Source organism: Hippocampus guttulatus, chromosome 12 (assembly GCF_054856545.1).
Source record: "Hippocampus guttulatus isolate MCC_2025c chromosome 12, RoL_Hgut_1.0, whole genome shotgun sequence".
Classification (NCBI taxonomy): domain Eukaryota; kingdom Metazoa; phylum Chordata; class Actinopteri; order Syngnathiformes; family Syngnathidae; genus Hippocampus; species Hippocampus guttulatus.
In genome coordinates, this window is record NC_141272.1 from 17,578,597 (window position 1) to 17,597,658 (window position 19,062).

At 42.1% G+C, this 19,062-nt stretch overlaps 1 protein-coding gene across 3 annotated transcripts in view; it reads left to right on the forward strand.

The window, feature by feature from the left end:
* Positions 1-14,980, forward strand: part of nf1a (neurofibromin 1a) — an 88,283-nt gene extending 73,303 nt beyond the window's left edge. For all 3 annotated transcript variants that reach the window (XM_086124734.1, XM_086124736.1, XM_086124735.1), the window contains 20 exons: positions 223-425; positions 1,472-1,665; positions 1,810-1,950; positions 3,609-3,888; positions 3,993-4,207; positions 4,298-4,359; positions 4,446-4,587; positions 4,685-4,786; positions 6,934-7,074; positions 7,295-7,421; positions 7,819-7,950; positions 8,029-8,164; positions 8,501-8,661; positions 8,755-8,877; positions 8,960-9,078; positions 9,183-9,283; positions 9,768-9,910; positions 10,079-10,125; positions 10,745-10,961; positions 12,798-14,980. In XM_086124734.1, the coding sequence (XP_085980860.1) occupies positions 223-425; positions 1,472-1,665; positions 1,810-1,950; positions 3,609-3,888; positions 3,993-4,207; positions 4,298-4,359; positions 4,446-4,587; positions 4,685-4,786; positions 6,934-7,074; positions 7,295-7,421; positions 7,819-7,950; positions 8,029-8,164; positions 8,501-8,661; positions 8,755-8,877; positions 8,960-9,078; positions 9,183-9,283; positions 9,768-9,910; positions 10,079-10,125; positions 10,745-10,961; positions 12,798-12,940 (2,929 nt within the window). In that variant the 3' untranslated portion in view covers positions 12,941-14,980. The remainder of the gene's footprint in view (positions 1-222; positions 426-1,471; positions 1,666-1,809; positions 1,951-3,608; positions 3,889-3,992; positions 4,208-4,297; positions 4,360-4,445; positions 4,588-4,684; positions 4,787-6,933; positions 7,075-7,294; positions 7,422-7,818; positions 7,951-8,028; positions 8,165-8,500; positions 8,662-8,754; positions 8,878-8,959; positions 9,079-9,182; positions 9,284-9,767; positions 9,911-10,078; positions 10,126-10,744; positions 10,962-12,797) is intronic.
* The last annotated feature ends 4,082 nt before the right edge of the window (positions 14,981-19,062 follow it).

A 19,062-nucleotide genomic window follows, 5' to 3' on the forward strand; every position in this document is an offset into this window, starting at 1 on the left:
CACAGTTTAAAACAAAGTTTACTTTGTACCAAACAGGCTTATCTGCATAGTGTGTATATTTATACAGGGCTGAAACTCTTAAAGTGATCTATTAATTCATTGTGGCCTCTCTGTGTACCCTGTTTTTTTTTGTTGTTGTTTTGAACATCGTTAAGCAAATATCTGTCTTTTTTGTAATCACTGTAAAATATTAACACCAATCCTGTGTCCATTCTTGCTCAGATCTGCGGCTTACAATCTGTTGTGTGCTTTGACTTGCACCTTCAACCTGAAGATAGAAGGCCAGTTGTTGGAGACATCAGGCCTCTGCATTCCAGCCAACAACACTCTTTTCATCGTCTCTATCAGTAAGACACTAGCTGCCAATGAACCCCATCTGACACTGGAGTTTCTGGAGGAGTGCATCTCTGGCTTCAGCAAATCTAGTAAGTACCCTTCAGAGCCGTTGTACACGGAGTAACGCAAACATATCCAACTAAATGACATATATGTTGTAGGTATGCGTATATAAACTAGAAAGATGGACAGATGTTCCCGATGTGGTTGTGGTTTGCAGTGGGGTTGAACAGAACTGTATCATATTCAGAACTGTTGCTAATGTTTTACTCCTAAAGACAATAAAATTGAGGCAGACTTCTGCCAAGGCATCACTTTTTCCTCAGAATCTGAATTGTCTTTATTGGCAAAGTATGTAAAACCCACAAGGAATTTGTCTCTGGTAGTATGAGCTAGACTAGTGTTGCTGTAACAAGCAACAATGATAATCAAAGACATGACATACAGTATGAGTCTAGAAAGACTTTTCGTAATATCGGTGGTGGTAATGTCCGTCATGTCACAAAAGTAACGCAGGTGGCCATCGTCGGTACGGTGAGTCAGTGAGCTTCCGTCAGTGTTTCAGGCCAGCCCGGTCCGTTCCGAGTCATCGGCAATAGCCAAATGGCATCCAGAACGGACTTGCCGGTAGAACGTCACACCCAGGTGCCGTACACCTGACAGGCAGCCAAAATTTTAGATAAGTGTAGTTTATGTCAGCCCCACGGACCTCAATGACATGTCACATCATGTTTTTATTTCACCAATCACCACGCTGTGCTTGTGTGTGTGTCTGCTGTTTTCGGGGGTGCGTGTCGGCACAAGCAATATGTGTGTCGCCGTCAAGGGATGGGCTGGACCCAGTTGGGTCGGCCTGAATTACTGACGGAAATACCGATACACCTTCCATCAGTACGAAGGAATGCCCACTTCTGATATTTAAAAAAAATGTGGATCACTAACAAGCTCTTCACCAACATTTGATGTTTTATTCAGCCTTTTCCCAATTTGGCGGCTCTCAAATTGCTTGGAAATGTTTTGAGTATTTTTTTTTTCAGTTGCACTGGATACATTGTACTAGTAGCTTGAAATTATATCCCCTCAACATTACCGTTGACCAAAAAGTGAATAATGTTATAAAATGTTTGTTCTGCAGGTATCGAGCTGAAGCACCTTTGTTTGGAGTACATGACACCCTGGCTGCTAAACCTTGTTCGCTTTTGTAAGCACAATGATGATGCCAAGCGGCAGCGTGTCACTGCCATTTTAGACAAGCTCATCACGATGACCATCAATGAAAAGCAAATGTATCCATCCATTCAAGCTAAGATCTGGGGCAGCTTGGGCCAGGTGAGTGAACCACAGCAATTACTCATGGAAGTGTATACTGTATTTCATTTAGCGGTACTGAAAATAGACAGGTGGATGGATGAGTGTAGAATTCATTTAGGATTTTTTGCCATTTGTCCTTAAATGCTATCATCATGTATTTAGATTACAGATTTGTTGGACGTGGTGTTGGACAGCTTTATCAAAACTAGTGCGACAGGAGGCCTGGGCTCTATCAAGGCTGAGGTCATGGCTGATACTGCTGTGGCTTTGGCATCAGGAAATGTTAAATTGGTCTCCAGTAAGGTGAGGCTATGTACTTTTGTGTTATGTCGTGGGATGATGTTACTTGTTTTTTGCCCGTATATTCAGAAAAAATAGCTGTTTTGGCAAAATGTACCCCATCACTTTGCCAAAATATTGCTGTCAAATGTAAACTGATCACCCATAAATTGTCACTCACAGCCAACTTGACTACTTCTTCAGTGAACTGAAGACGCCCCTTGGATAACAAATGAAACATTTTCAATCACCCAAAACAAATTTAGTTGCCTTGATTCAGTTTTGGTGGATCCTGACAAGGGATAAGGGATGAGTGAGAACCTGCAATGAAGTACTCTGAACTCATTTTACTTTATAACGACACCCAAAATGAATCATCCAAGATGCGCAAAGTAGCTGCAATGGAATGTTATTTGATGTCATAGTTTAAGTCGTCAGCTTGGCAACTTAATATCAGAGTATTTAATCAAAGACACATAGAAATAATCGATAAAATATATTAAAATTTGTTTCTATAAAGGTTAATATACTTACCACTTGAAGAAATAAATCCATCGTTCATGACTTAAGAGGTAGAGCGGCAATCTCAACTCACTTGCTTCTGTGCTGTATCCCAGTTAGACTTGCTACTCATAAACAAAAAAACCAACAGACACACACAATAGTAAACCCAGGCCCTGGCTCCTATTATTGTAGACAGCAGTATCTACTGAAAGAGGTCCATTGTTTCGACCATTTCATCAGAACTGCCAGTGTTACACTTGAAGTCCAAATCATACTGTAAAAAAAAAAACGTCATTCCCTTTTGCATATCATACAATTGATAAGATTTTCACTTAAACTTTATCTCTGGGTTGCTCTTTTATTTATAGAACAATTAAATAGCTAAAGAGGTCGATCTGTACCAGTTTCTTTGAAGTCTAAATTGACCGTGCAGTTGCGTTAAGTACAGAGGAATCAAGTAGGACACAGTAAACAGTGGTTAGGTTTGCTTTAGGTCTGACAGAGGAGTTTAAGGTGGAGGTTGGGCTGAATCAGGGGTCCACTCTAAGCCCCTTCCTCTTTGCAATGGTGATGGATAGGCTGACAGATGAGGTTAAAACGGAATCCCCAGGGACCATATTTGCAGATGACGTGATTTGCAGTAAGAACACTTTGAAAGGTGATGCATGCACTGCAAAGGAGAAGAGGAATGATGATCAATTCTGTCACATTCCTTTTCCGTCGTGGCATTCTCAGAAACCTGGTTAAACGATGATATAACATCTCGATTCCCTGCTTCATCATAGTGCCATACGTTCCTCTAGAAAACACGAAAAGGGAGGAGAATTCTCCTTATTTGTCTGATACTGTGAATTCAATTTCACACACAGAGGGGAGCTGAGTGTCAATCTTGAAAACACATATCGGTTGGTAGCCGATACAGAAATAAAATAAATTCCCAAAGTGATTGCCGTGCTCGATGGCGTGAGTTTACAATGAAGTGAAGTTTACTATGAAATGGAATAATGAACATTGAAAAATCAACAAGACGCACACTGTGTCTTCAAAGAAAAATCTTTGCTGGGTCCTTGCATTTACAGAGGGTTCAGTGTGGTTCTATTAATTCCGCAAGAAACAAGAAATTAGTTTTGGCAAAGGGGTGGTTGAATGTCAGTCTTATTTGTTGTTCTTTGTGACAGGTCATTGGTCGAATGTGCAAGATCATCGACAAGACCTGCTTGTCACCAACGCCAACGCTGGAGCAGCACCTGATGTGGGATGACATTGCCATTCTGGCACGCTACATGCTAATGCTTTCTTTCAACAACTCTTTGGATGTTGCTGCCCACCTGCCATACCTGTTCCATGTTGTGACCCTGCTGGTAGCCACTGGGCCCCTGTCCCTCAGGGCTTCGACCCATGGTTTAGTTATCAACATCATTCATTCCCTTTGCACTTGCTCGCAGCTTAACTTTAGCGGTGAGGACTTCAAACTGATCATATTGCCATAGAGAACATTAATGGTCATAACTAGTTTTATAATTTGAGAAGACATTCTAAGTGGATCCTTTTTCATTTTTTAGAAGAGACAAAACAAGTGCTGCGTTTGAGCCTGACAGAGTTCTCCTTGCCCAAGTTTTACCTGCTCTTTGGAATCAGCAAAGTCAAGTCAGCAGCTGTCATCGCCTTCCGCTCCAGCTACAGAGACCGCTCCTTCTCCCCGGGGTCATACGAAAGGGAGACTTTTGCCCTTTCGTCCCTGGAGACTGTTACAGAGGCCTTACTAGAAATCATGGAGGTCAGTCATTTTTCCACCACCTCGCTGATTGTTAAGAAATCTTGTTAGTTACAACATTGCTTTTTAATGGGTTTTACAAATTTTCCATAGGCTTGTATGAGGGACATCCCGTCTTGTAAGTGGTTGGACCAGTGGACAGAGCTTGCACAAAAGTATGACAGTTATTTTTCATTATTATTATTGGATAATAACCATGATTGTTCTTGTTATGCTTAATCCTGATTTTGGTTGTGACCAGGTTTGCATTCCAGTACAACCCATCTCTCCAGCCCAGAGCCCTCGTAGTGTTTGGTTGTATCAGTAAGCGGGTCAGCCACGGTCAGATCAAGCAGATAATCCGAATCCTCAGCAAGGCCAGCCCTCTCCTCAGCATAGACCGGGTCAGAAGGAGCATTTACTTGTCACTGGATTATTTGGCTTTGAATGCTATGACATTTCAAATACCGTTTATTCATTCCATATTTTTCACATTCTTAGGGTCTTGAGAGCTGTCTGAAAGGTCCTGATAATTACAACAGCCAAGTATTGATAGAGGCCACTGTCATTGCGCTGACCAAGCTGCAGCCTCTTCTCAGCAAGGTAAGATTAGAGGACTTCTGGGATTCTTGACACTTTCCCTATGTAATCATATGTTGCTGTATAAGAGTGGTTTGCAAACATGTTTTGCATGGGACCGCTTATTTTTATATATACAGTATATATAATCAGCATTTCAAACCCCCTCGACCCTAGCACAAAGTTCTTCTTTAATTAATTTTTGCCAAAATCGAGTTATTCGCCTGTGATGAAAAGTTAACTCGATGTACCATATTTTTCGGACTTTAAATTGCTCCACAGTATAAGTTGCACCAGTCAAAAAAAATAATCATGAAGAAGAAAACAACCATATCTAAGTGGCTCCACAGTCTCTATCCTATTTTTGGGAGGAAATGTGTTTTCAAAACCCAATAACAGTAAAGCTCAGACTTGTCCCCATCATTCCTGTTGCCTCATCGTGGGTGCTTTCGGAAATATGCTCCGAGGGCATACTGCTTCACTCTTTGAACCTTCAAAAAAATGTTGAAATGTGCTCTTGGGTTACGAATTGATGACTTGCAACATCCCAGGTGAGATAGCGTGATCTTCATGAATTGTTGCCGGGTCTGCTTGGCAGCATAGGCACAAAGTAAATATAAACAAAAGCGGGGCAGCCGAGATGGGCCATAGCTAGGCTAAGATAAATGCCTACACTCAAACTCTCTACATCCAATGCCAGATCAATAACACACAAAACGTCTGATTTGGATAAACAAGTAGCAGGAAATCGCTATGGCCAGCCTTGTTTCATTTTATTAATCACAACTCCCATTACTCACACTTCAGTGCAACGACAAACAAAGGCAGTGGCACAAAGTCAAGTTTCATCACCAGATTATCCATCCATCGGTTATCTGAACCACTTTGTCCTCACGAGGGTCACGGGTATGCTAGAGCCTATCCGAGCTGGCTTCCGGCAGTAGGCGGAGCACCCTCTGAACTGGTCCACTTTTTGCCAATAAGGTCAAAATTCGTCGGGCCGCAGCTCCAAACCCCTGCTCCGATGGACCTAAAATTTGAGATTTAATGTTGTGCCATCATTATCAACAAGTACACCAAGCTTCATTAAAAACTAATTCCACTTGATTGAGCCAACTGGCTGATTTGGCATGAACCCATAAAAACAGTTAAGGTGGTTCTTTGTGTGTCCACAAGGTACCACCGATGATCTATGCCTGCATTGTTCTGTAAACTTTAGCGGTAACAACTTTAGTAAATTTAACCGGAAGCGTCCGTGTAATGTTAACATTTTTTAAGTCTTTTTTTGTTTGTTTTTAATGCTACAATGACCAAGTAAACCGCATGTCAAGCATCGGATTCAGATTTATTCGTCACGCACGTTCAATAAAATCGATAAATTATCTCACGCTCGTCGCACGCACTCTTTCGTTCGTTATTTCTGGCACATGAGTCAGCAGGATTTGAAAGGCGCACAGTTCAGCTGCAAGCATGAAGTATTTTGCGAAGTGAACACATTTGTTGGAGTCTATCATGCCTCATGTAACGCTGCGAAAATGATGGCCATTGTTCATCATTCAGGTTTGATTTTCATAATACTACAGTGAAACTCCTCTACAACGAAATCATGTTTGCAGCAAGAAATTTTTCACAACAGGGGGGTTTTCACTGTAGCAAATGTTATCTCAGATGTAAGCACACACACAAACAAACATATGTGTACACGCACACACAAACCTATGTGTACTCTATTTTTATTCCAATAGTGCATAAGTATGAGCACACGCTTGCCGACCCAAACCAATCCTGCACAAAAAACAAACAAACAAATGATGTAACTCTAGCTATCTATCTATTTTATTCATTCATTGGGACAGTGCACATTAATCAACACAAGAATAAACAGTGTGAATGCGCCGGACTTACAGTAGTAAATGCTAGTTTTCAGCCGGCACTGAATGTGACTTAAGTCGCTCTTGGCATTTAATGAGTTAAATAGTTCATGTGCAGTGGTTCTCTTCGTCACTTACATGTGATTTACCTCAGAGTTACTGTCTTGGGTTGGTAATATGACAGTTTCAACCATTCGTAGCTTTTGCAGATTTGCTAGAAATTGGTACAATATATGCTATTTAATGTCAGCAACTTAAACTTCATCCTCCTCTCTCTGTTTTGTTTCTGTCTGACCAAAGGAGTCTCCTATGCATAAAGCTCTGTTTTGGGTGGCAGTAGCAGTCCTTCAATTGGATGAAGTAAACCTGTACTCTGCTGGAACTGCTTTGCTGGAGCAGAACCTACACACTCTTGACACAATGCGTGTCTTCAATGACAAGGTAAAAAAACTAATTACTACAAAAAAGCACTACAGTTCTCCAATTTTTTATGCTATTTGGGGTATAACACTCCCCTTGTTTTTTCACATATTGTGTGATGATTTTATGATGGTGATTCTTGATAGGAAGGCCCAATAAATCGCTTCATGACACTGGATGGTCTCTTCTCATTTTTATGACAAATTCATCAAGCAACGTATAAATTTTTTGTCTCCTTCAGAGTCCAGAAGAGGTGTTCATGGAGATCAGGCGCCCAGTGGAATGGCACTGTAAGCAGATGGATCACTTTGTTGGCCTCAACTTCAGTGCCAACTTCAACTTTGCACTTGTGGGCCACCTACTCAAAGGTAAAGACTCCCACTGACTGAATATCATTGGGAGAGATTTGCGTCACATTTAGGCTTAGATTTACACATTAAATCTAATGGTGTCTTCACACCCGCACAGTTTGGTCCACGGTTCATTTCCCATGCCAGTCTGGGCTTGTGCAGATGTGAATACACTCAAATGAATCCTGCAATGGACCAAACAACTGGACAGAGACCCACTTTTTTTGGGTGGTCTTGGTGCGCTTCCACACCAAATAGAGGAAATGATCGCTCATTTTCAAATTTGTGTTTTGCCTATGTAGACATTTGTATGTCACAGAACACACTTTGAATGGATTCATCAGTTGGACACTTAACAGTAAAAGTTAACATTTTGGATATACTTGCTTGTGCCGTCTGTGGTTTTGGTTTGTAGGTTACAGACATCCATCAGCCACCACAGTAGCAAGAACAGTGAGAATCCTGCACACGCTGCTGGCGCTCATCAGCAAGCACCTAAAATGTGACAAGTTTGAAGTCAACACACAGAGCGTGGCTTATTTGGCTGGTACGTAACAAAATTCGGTCCAGTTTAAATTTGCCTTCCTTTTATTGGCAAAAATCTTAACGTGATTGTTCTTTGTAGCACTTCTTACAGTTTCTGAGGAGGTCCGAAGTCGCTGCAGTCTCAAACACAGGAAGTCACTACTGATTTCAGACCTCTCAATGGACCCTGTACCAATGGACACCTACTCCAGTCTCATCAGTGATCCCAGCTGCAGGTGAGCCGATGGACAGAGAGCGTAAATTGACGCTTTGGCTGTCAAAAAAGAAGTCTGGATTACATTAAAAATGGATGTAAATCTTGGTCACAATCATGCCAACTATCGTCAGTGTTGCATCACTTTAGTCCTAGTTTTTTAATTGAGTATCTGAAAACATTGTCTTATTGCCATCATTGAAATGTAGGGGTGGCCCGTTGATGACATGATTTGTTCATTTAGACCAGATATTTCCTTTATTTTACACAGTTTCAAATTTTTTACAGACATTTGTCATCAGCTTTCGTGTCGACTAGCTGTGATTAGTGTTGCCCTTTTTTTTCCTTTTCCTCACAGAACGCTGCGAGAAACTCAACCATGGACCTCCCCTCAGGTTTCAGAGCGCTACCTTTCCGCTCATCATTACCCCACAGTGGGGCAGATCAGCCCACGTACACGCAAGTCAATGAGTCTGGACATGGGTCAGCCTTCACAAGCGACTACAAAGAAGCTTCTGGGTACGATTTAATCCGGAGCACACTCTGATCCTTCATCCAGGTTTATTACCCCTATACTGTAAATACATTTTCTTGTGGTTGCATGTTTTGTAGGTACCAGGAAGAGCTTTGATCATCTCATATCCGACTCCAAAGCACCAAAGAGATCTGAGATGGAATCCGGAATGACAACACCGCCTAAAATGAGGCGGGTTGCCGAAAACGATTATGAGATGGGTACGTCAGACACGGGAGCGTTTTCTTAATTCTGTTGTACATAATGATTTGCTGACATATTTCATGTCATTCATAAATCCAGAAACACAAAGAATTGGAAACTCCCACCTTCGCAAAGTGTCTGTCTCAGAGTCCAATGTTCTGCTGGATGAGGAGGTGCTAACCGATCCTAAGATCCAGGCTCTCCTTCTCACTGTGCTGGTGAGGAAGCACAATGTGTTCTACTAGTCATGCAGTCTCTCATACTTTTGCTAATGGTTCTATGCGCTCATTTTTTTTAATTAAATTTTATTTTTTTACACCAGGCCACCCAGGTCAAATACACCACAGATGACTTTGATCAGCGAATTCTTTATGAGTATTTGGCTGAAGCTAGCGTTGTCTTCCCAAAGGTTTTTCCAGTTGTGTAAGTAGCCAACCTACATGCTTATAGGTCCATCTTCATCAGCGCCTAGTTGAAAGTTTTCCTCCAGCATCATGTGACAGGCTAAGCAGATCTTGTACTGTACAGGCAGCTGTGTGTAGACACCATTGTATGCTTATAGTGTTAAAGGGGAAGTCAAGTTTTTTTTTTGGGGGGGGGTTGTTTTTTATTTTCGTCACGTATTTAGTAAAAGGGAAAGTGTATGCTAGATTTCGATCTCTAAACGTAACGACAGACCCTTTTCATGAAAGGATTTCCATCACCCTTGATCCCCGCTCGAGTGAACATCATCAGTTTGCCTCCAAACTTGAGCTAGGTCAAATAAACAGATGGCAAACACCAATTTGTCAGAGTTTAGATGTCACAGAAGAAAAGAAAACCATTCACTCTGCACCATGAGGTTTGATCATGATCAACCATCTCGTGTAAGATGAAGTTCACACCGATGTGTATTTGATCTCCTTAGTCACAACTTGCTGGACTCCAAGATCAACACTGTGCTGTCCATGTGCCAGGACACAAACCTCCTGAACCCTGTACACGGCATCGTCCAGAGTGTGGTGTATCATGAGGAGTCGCCGCCACAGTATCAGCCCTCCTATTTGCAAAGTAAGATATCCCCGTGGCCCTCGTGTTCAATTCTGCACAGTCTCAACGTGACATTATTCCAAATGTGGAAGTTGATTCACTGAGATGCAAACCAAGTTACATTCAAACCCCCCCAAGTCTGTCTCTCACTTGCTTCCTCACATTGCCCTTGCTCCTTTCATTTCACAGGTTTTGGGTTTAATGGACTTTGGAGATTTGCTGGTCCTTTCTCAAAGGTGAGAGAGATTCTTGCTATACTGTATTTTAATTTGGCCATCTTCGATACGCTTAGGTTTGTATGCTTGCCAAAGCGTTACATGTTACTATGTAGGAGGCATTTGAAAACTTTTAACTGGGACATACGAATGTGAATTTCTTCATTGTAAGACAAATAAAGGGTTTCTCATCTGATAGAGTCCCTTCCGGTATTGGAGCCGCAAGGTGAATTGCTTTATTTTAGTTTAGTTTTTTTGTATATAAACATATTTACATAGTTACAGCTGTCGCTGTTGTGAAAGCGCTATATAAATCAGCATGTATTGTATTGTATTGTATATTTGGGTTTCAGATCAAAGGATGAATGAGACCGAAGTTAAGATTTCCAACAACATTTTCATTTTTTTCATCTGAACGCAAATGTCTTCAGAATATTATAAAAACAAAGGACTTTACCTTTTTCCTTCCGCTGTTTTTGGGTGGGACTGTACAGCGAGTTGAAAACATCCATAATGACATTGACAACATGAGTTGTTTGCTTGCTTGTTGGTTTGGGGTGTCCAGGACTTGATTGACTGTCGTCACACTGAATCTTTAGGGGCATTAAATTTCCTCCCCACACCCGTCTCCGCTCTACAGCAAACCCAAATTCCAGACTATGCCGAGCTGATCGTCAAGTTCCTGGAGGCATTGATTGACAGCTACCTGCCAGCAGCTGAGGAGGAGCGAGGGGAGGAGCAGCTACGGACGCCCACTTCCCCTTATCCCCCCACCAGCCAGAGCCAGCTCAGCATCACTGCCAACCTCAACCTGTCGAACTCCATGACCTCACTGGCCACCTCGCAACACTCACCAGGTCACACGCACGCACGCACACTAATGCTTGCTTCCAAATATCGATTTGGTGTAATGTAGTGAAGCAAGATGTACAGAAAAAAGTTTGAGAAGGCTGGATTAAAACTAATGGATCTCGAGTGCCGTGAAACACTTTTCCCCATTTTGCTTTCACTTTGGAGGAATTCGCCCCACTGGTCTTCGCAGAATTGTTTAAATTATGTCATATTAGAATGTTTACGAGCCCGAATTGCCCATTCAAAGCCATACAACAGTATCCCAACTGGATAGTAGTCTGGACTTTGACTTGTCCACTCAGCAACTTCAGTTTTTCCCCATTATATGATGGCCCAATGAACAGCAGGATTATCTGGTTTACAGCAGAATTAATGTTCCGTTAATTATAGTAAGGTGTCCATCTTCTGAAGAAGCAAAACAGCCCCAGGCTATCAAGGTCAAGGTCATCTTGATTGTTAAATATGCTTTATGTTTTACATGCTGCATAGTCTTCCTCTCTATCCTCCTCAGTGCAAACATGCAAAAATTGGTTTGATTATCAGAATAATTTCAATGACTACATTTACATGCCATCATTATTCAGATTTAGGTCAAAATTCCGATGCCCGTCCACTGCTCTGAACGTGGGTGTGATTGGAGAGACTCCCTTTAATTTACTAGTGCCCACACCGGCACTCTGTTTTTGGTGCACTCTGAATAAACTAACGGCAAATTTCAGCAACGCTCTTGAGTTTCTGAATCGTCGGAGTGAACCAGTGTGCACCCGGAGCGTCTTTCAAAACGCGGCCACACGCGTGTACGTATAGACCAGGGGTGGACAACCAGTCAGAGACTAAGAGCCAATTTTTTGACTATGTTACTGCAAAGAGCCACACACACACACACGCATACACACTTTTTTGCCCAAAGAACTACTTTTGGAGCGACCAACCTCCCACGATCGACCCGATCGCGCACGTGCAAGCATATGAACGAACACACACACACACACACACACGACCATGCACGCCACGACGAGCAACAGCTGGAGCGCCTGAACATAAATGAAACCTAAAGACACAAACACACAAATCTCCCCCCCCCCCCCATTTCCTCCTCCCACCGCTCGCGGTCGACTTGGGACCAGTCTGCTGGCTCTTGGTCGATTGCGATCGATGTATTGGACACCCCTGCCTTAAAAACAGAGGTAATTCGCTGACTAGCTTAGCACTTAGGACGTTGTCTGTGCATGAGCGGTGATTCAGTCATCTGATTGGTTGCCCTCTATGTCAATCAAGTACCGGGATTGATGATGGGCTGACGTAGTACGTTCTGTGTATTAAGCACCGTTGTTTGAATGGCAGCGCCATCGCTGAGGCGTTTTCGACAATTGTCGTGTGAAAGCCCGGAAGCCGCATTGAACCAGTCAAAGAGCCGCATTCGGCTCGCGGGCCGCGGGTTGGCCACCCCTGGTATAGACACTGAGGCATATTTGCTGTAGAGAGAGAAAATAATGTGAAACTGCTGCGGTAAAAACAATGTATTCAAGTTAGGCTGACTTGGCAAGTGGTTGCCTGTGGCTTCCCTTCTTTCTATGCCGAGTACAGCGCATTGTTAGTCCTTTCAGTTCTGGCCGGACGTGTAGTCCGTGGCCAGACGCAGACAAGTACTTCCTGTACTCCAAAGACCAAGATTCCTTGTGATTAGAACACATAGAACACAATGTTCCTTTCAATGAAGGTGTTCTGATATGTGTTAATATGACCAAATATTCAGGTTTGAAAACCCGGCGGCCTCACTGTCAAACAAAGATGCAAAGGTAAGGTAAATGTAATTAATCCTTTCCTGCATTTCTTTGTAGGTGTGGATAAGGAGAATGTCCAGTTGTCCCCCAGCTCAGCTCTGTCCAGCGGCGGTCGGACTCGCCACGGCTCGGCAAGCCAGGTCCAGAAGCAACGTAGCTCCGGCAGCTTCAAGAGAACCAGCATCAAAAAGATCGTTTGATGGGCCGTGCAATCCCCGCCGTCCCCTCCTTCCCTCCTCCTCCTGCTCCTCCTCCTCTTCCTAAACTCCACCCATCTGCCAAGCCTGGCCTCATGCTGCATTTAACTTTTTACCACATTTTTACTGTTTGAAATCCTCCTCCTCCGTCATAGTTGCTTTTGCGGGACAGGCGAGGCAATATTAGCTTACCTCTTGTGCTGCTCGAGATGATTTTCGACGGTCAGGACAGGATCTGGTCAAAGAAAAGCTCAGCTCTTTGGCAGTCCCCAAAGGTCCCGTACAAAACGATGACGCTAATACGAGTCCAGTTTGGACTGAAAAAAGGCTACACGGGACGCTTCTTGCCCTCCAAAAAAAATGCGTTCTTTTGGCCATCCTTTGATGAAATGGCAACATGGACCAAATGTATTCTGTAAAACCGGACCTTCCCGCCAGGCCTGCTCGGACGCTGAAGTCATGTACATGTTTTGCAGAGACTAAAACAACTTGTCCTGACGTTAAGAAAGATGTTGACGTTTTCTCCATGGTGTGCCTTTGTCAGGATTTTCAGTGTGTACAATTTGTAAATGTCAAACCTCGGTGGGGACAAAGAACAGGTACTAATTACCAAGGTGCAATGTTGCCATCACAACTGGCCTCCAGTGATCGTCAGCTATACAATCATCCATATACCCGATTGCCTGAAAGTATTTAATCCTGTACAGCTAGATAGTGCTACACAAATACTGTTCGCAAGGAACACAACTTTGTAAATAGCTCTGAGCGAAGTGTTTATCTTGCCTAACTTTTTTTTTTGTTTGTTTTGGGTTTTTCGGGGCCGTGATCCGTATTTTTTTTCCCCTTAGCAATGTACACTTGTAATTTGTCTACAGTACACGGTGACAACAAAAAATTGTTAGGCAATAATCATCAACTTCTTATTTGTATGATTTAGGGTTACAGTTGGCCCTCTACACAAACACTCGGTATGCTTCAAACCAACTTGTCATCAAGCAAAAAAAAAAAATAGACATTTCACTGGTAGTAACCTTGCCTTCAGAATGTGCAAAATACTGTAGCTATTTCATTTCAACTGTGATGTTGCTCAGCTTCCTATAGCTGATGTCATGTTTTGGGGGTTACAGCAGAATAGTCGACTCAGTTTTGCGCAAATAGCTTCGATCTTTCTGCACATCCCTCGTGATACAAACGTTAAACACATGAATTTGGGGCAAATGGTTAAATGGTCTTTGCGTGTCACAACTGTGTGAAGCGCAATCTTTTCTTTTAAAATTGTTTCTGATTTTAGAAGTAAAGTAATAGCTGCATCAAACCCTGATTCAATATAATTGGAATGGTGTAAAAATTGAAATGAGGGGAAGTGGGGTTTTATTAAATTATTCTATGGACTAAATGCCTCCAATCTTAATCTCCAAAACGTGTGAACAATTTCACTTGAGGTTTGATTTAGCAGACACTAGGACTTGACGTCAGAAAAATGAACAAGCAATTAAACGATCATCTCTTCTCTCATTCCCACCATAACATTGAACATACTGATTTCAGTTACTTTTCAATTTACTTGCAGTGCTCCCGAAAAGTTCTTAAAATTGTCGATAGCCTGCCGCTTAATCAAAAAAAATGTCCAGAACAATTTTCACAACAGTTTTCTTTGAGCCACATGTAACCAGATTGTTTTAAGTTTTAGCTTTTGTATGAATGAAAACGGTGAGGATGATGTGTCCGTAACCTCTTAACCAAGTGGTTGACTTGCACTAATTTAAAAACGGTCATCGGTTAGGAAAGAAAACCTAAAAATGTGGCATGTTTTATTTGATGTTATGCAAAATTGTCAGTAGTGTACTAGCCTGAGTTGAGTTTTTAATGCAGTATGTGTGACAGCTTGTAAATACTTTGTGTACACTTTGAGATGGTATATTTACTACACTGTATATACATGTGATATTGTATCATTTTGTTTTTGTAAAGCAGTTAGGTTCTGTATAATAATATACAAATTTAGCTATTCCAGTGTTAGTAATAAAAATGTTTTGCTCTCCATAGCTTGAGCTTTTGAATTTCACTTGTTCATAATTAGAAAGATTGGTGGACCATCCAGGAATTAGCGGTTTTACGTTCGGCCCAAATAGCCAACAGCGGCCCCCGTGCCATACACAACGCTACATGCCAATGTGCTCTCCAACACTATGAGCTTTAGGCATTGTTTGACATCTCCATCCACTGAGGTAAACGTACACCAAATTTAAGAGGCACAAACTCATGTCAACACATGGTTAGAAATATAAACCAGCCTTTATCGAAGATCAGGGGTCCCCAACCGCCGGGCCGCGGACCGGTACCGGGTCATTTGGTGCCGGGCCGCACTGAAAGAAATAACTCACATTCCGGATCTCCTGTTACATCCGTCTACAATATGTCACTTGACGCAGATGAAGGCGCGCTTCTCAGTCACGTGATAGGTTAAAATGAAACCCAGGAGCTAGCGAAATGAATTAAAAAAAAAAAAACATCTTGGAATGTTTTTTTCGGGAAGGGGAAAAGGCCCAGCCAGGAGACAAGAGGAGCCTATGACTTTCAAGAAAGAGAAGGCCACATTTGATAGACAGTATCAGGAGTCAAATACGGCTTTATCTAAACGCACCAAGCCTACTCTGCATAATAAGCGGCAATGGTGAGTCGTATTTTTCATGCATTTTTTATTTGCGGCGTATCTTGTTTTGAAGGCACGTTTAATTGTTACCCTGGCGACCAGAGAATGTTGCGGCCAGATGGGACGTTCCTCGTGTCATGGTTCGTGTTCATTATTATGTTTCGAAAATACCACACTTTTCATGCAGTTCATCCATCCATCCATCTTCTACCGCTTATCCGGGGCCGGGTCGCGGGGGCAGTAGCTTCAGCAGGGAAGCCCAGACTTCCCTCTCCCTAACTACTTCTTCCAGCTCTCAATCAAATAACGGGATTGCTTATTGGCTGACGTAGTACGTTCTGTGTATTAAGCACCGTTGGTTGAATGGCAGCGCCATCGCCAAGGCGTTTTCCACAATTGTGTGAAAGCGTGAGAGCCGCATGCGGCTCACGAGCCGCGGGTTGGTCACCCCTGTATTATTCATTAAGCAACATGGCCATAAATAATTGGGGGGGAAAGTGATGATACTTTTAATCACTCCTCTTGATACCATAAAAAACTGCATCGCAATTTGCAGCATACAGCACATTGGCGCTTGCACTCATTAATTTTCAGACATACCCATAATTCCCTCTTTTCATCTGACCCGTAGTAAAGCCCCGTTTAAGAAGGCACTCGGAAACGATGGCCACTTGTATGGCAAGCCATTTGAGCATTTATTCCAAATCCCTGATATCAAACATAAGTGTGTTACACTAGTTCGATCTCTTTCAGCACTAGTTCGACACTCGGCCATACTAGTGACACCGAATGTCGAACTAGTTGCATACAAACTCCAACTAGTCATTCATTTTCAGCAACATGTCAACTTGTCAATCATGGATTATTCTAACGTGAATTTGTGACCCGTGATTTCCTGCGCAAGTAAACAAGTGCGAGCTGAAATACTCACTAGTTTACTAGTGGCGGATAAAACAGTAGCTAGTTTACTAGTTAAAGCCCCTTGACGCCTTGATATCTAACTAGTGAGTGTCAAAAATGTTACTTGTTCACTGGTGATGCCCCAAATATTTACTAGTTGCACTAGTGTGACATTTAATGTCGCACTAGTTCAACTAGTGAGGTCTAAAATGTTCACTAGTAGAACTAGTGGATGCCAACCTGCTCACTAGTAAGCTAGTTGCACAAAATATAATGAGGAGGTGGGGCAGAAATGTGGCTGCAGGATTCCTATTGGATCTGCAGTTAAAATACACCAATCGGGATTCAGATTTTGTCATAATCACACCCACATCATTTGCATGTTTTACACTAGTTTACAAGTTGTCCTGAGGATTTGCAGCTAGTTCACTAGAGGATGCCCATTATTGGTTACATGTCGACGAGTGAATCCAGAAATCCAAACTAGTAAACTAGGTGCAATCGATTTGACCTTACATGTTAACGAGACGGTTTCAAAATGTGAACATGTTCACAAGTCAATGTAGAGATATCCACTAGTTACACTAGTTGGGCTCATTTTCACTGTACTTGTTAACTAGTGATACACATGTTTCCTCACTAGTAAACTAGTTGGGTTCAGTGTGACACACTAGTGAGCTAGTGACACAGATTTTCATATCACTAGTTAACTAGTGGAACGTATTTTGTCTCACTTGTCAGGCTCAATGCTGAACATGTATAGACTTTGACTGAACATGTTTGACAAAACTGGGCACTAGGTGGCGTGCACACATCTAGTTTACTAGTGAAATAATCACATTTGGCTAGTTTACATGTTTGGCAGTTACAAAACTTTACAAGTTCACTAGTTGTGCACACATGTCAACTAGTAAGCAATTTTATTTAGCTAGTACGATGTGCATGCCAGCTAGTATGCCAAAAACATGAGCTTGTGCAACAAAAATCCCTACATGTTAGATATTTGTTGCACTCGTGCACAGTCGCTCACAAGTGCTGATTAACACCAACAAGTGAAAAGAAAAGCCCAACATGTAGGAAAAATGTCAAAGATGTTCAGTCAAACCTTGCACAAGTTCATTTCTTGGTCTGACTAGTGAGACAAAATGCCTCCTACTAGTTAACTAGTTGAATAAACACGAGCGTCTCTAGTGAACTAGTGGCTCACTCTGGACTCAACTAGTTTACTAGAAAGAAAACATGTGTTTCACTAGTTCACAAGTGAGTTTGAAATGAGACCAACTAGTGGAAATTGTCGCATTTACAAGTTAACTAGTGAACATTTTGAACCTCACTAGTCAGCTAGTAAGGTTTGGAAGATCCAACTAGTGTAACTAGTGGACATAATATGCCTGACTAGTGAGCTAGTGATCAATTTTTAAACTGACAAGTTCACTGCTAAGGCCAGAACACCTTAACTAGTGTACCCAGTGGACATTTGGCCCTTACAAGTGAGCATGTCAACTGTAACATGCGATCATTCATGTCTCAGTTGCGACTCGACTGCATGCAAATGAAGCAGGCGGGACAAGAATTTTGATTGGTCAATATTCAAAGAATGAATATTCAGTCTTAAAGCTTTAACCCTTACGCGCCCGGCTCGTAATACCTTAAGAAGAAAGTACAGTAGTGATTTTATAAATATAATTCATAATTTTGATTCATCTGTCTCTCTCGCTCGCTCTCTCTCTCTCTCTATATATATATATATGTATATATACATTATGTCTATATACTGTATATGTATATATATATATATATACATATAAATATATATATATACAGTATAGTATATACAGTATATATATATATATGTTACAATAGAACAAATCTGAATAAAATATGTAATCAATTACATTTTTAATACATTTTTGAAATGGTAAAGAGACTTTATGGACACCCTATATATATATATATATCCATCCATCCATTTTCCGACCCGCTTAATCCTCACAAGGGTCGCGGTGGGTGCTGGAGCCTATCCCAGCTGTCTTCGGGCAGTAGGCGGGGGACACCCTGAACCGGTTGCCAGCCAATCGCGGGGCACACAAAGACGAACAACCATGCGTGCTTACACTCACACCTAGGGACAATTTAGTGTGTTCAATCAGCCTGCCTGCCATGCATGTTTTTGGAACGTGGGAGGAAACCGGAGGACCCGGAGAAAACCCACGCAGGCCTGGAGAGAACATGCAAACTCCACCCAGGAAGGCCAGAGCTGGAATTGAACCCGTGCACCGTGAGGTCGACACGCTAACCACTGGACTACTGGGCCACCCGTGTATTCATTATAAAGTCATTAAATATTACATTAAAAATACATTCATAATATCTCACTAATTTCATCGATGTGATATTACTGTATACCCAATTTTGCACCCGTAAAATTGGATCGATAAACACTGTGTAGATACTTTCCAGCACAGGTACCAAAGGCAAGGCTCAGGGGCGAGATCTGGCCTGCCACATCATTTTATGTGGCTCACGAAAGCAAATCAAACATGGCAACATCCATGATGCTTGCTAAAATATG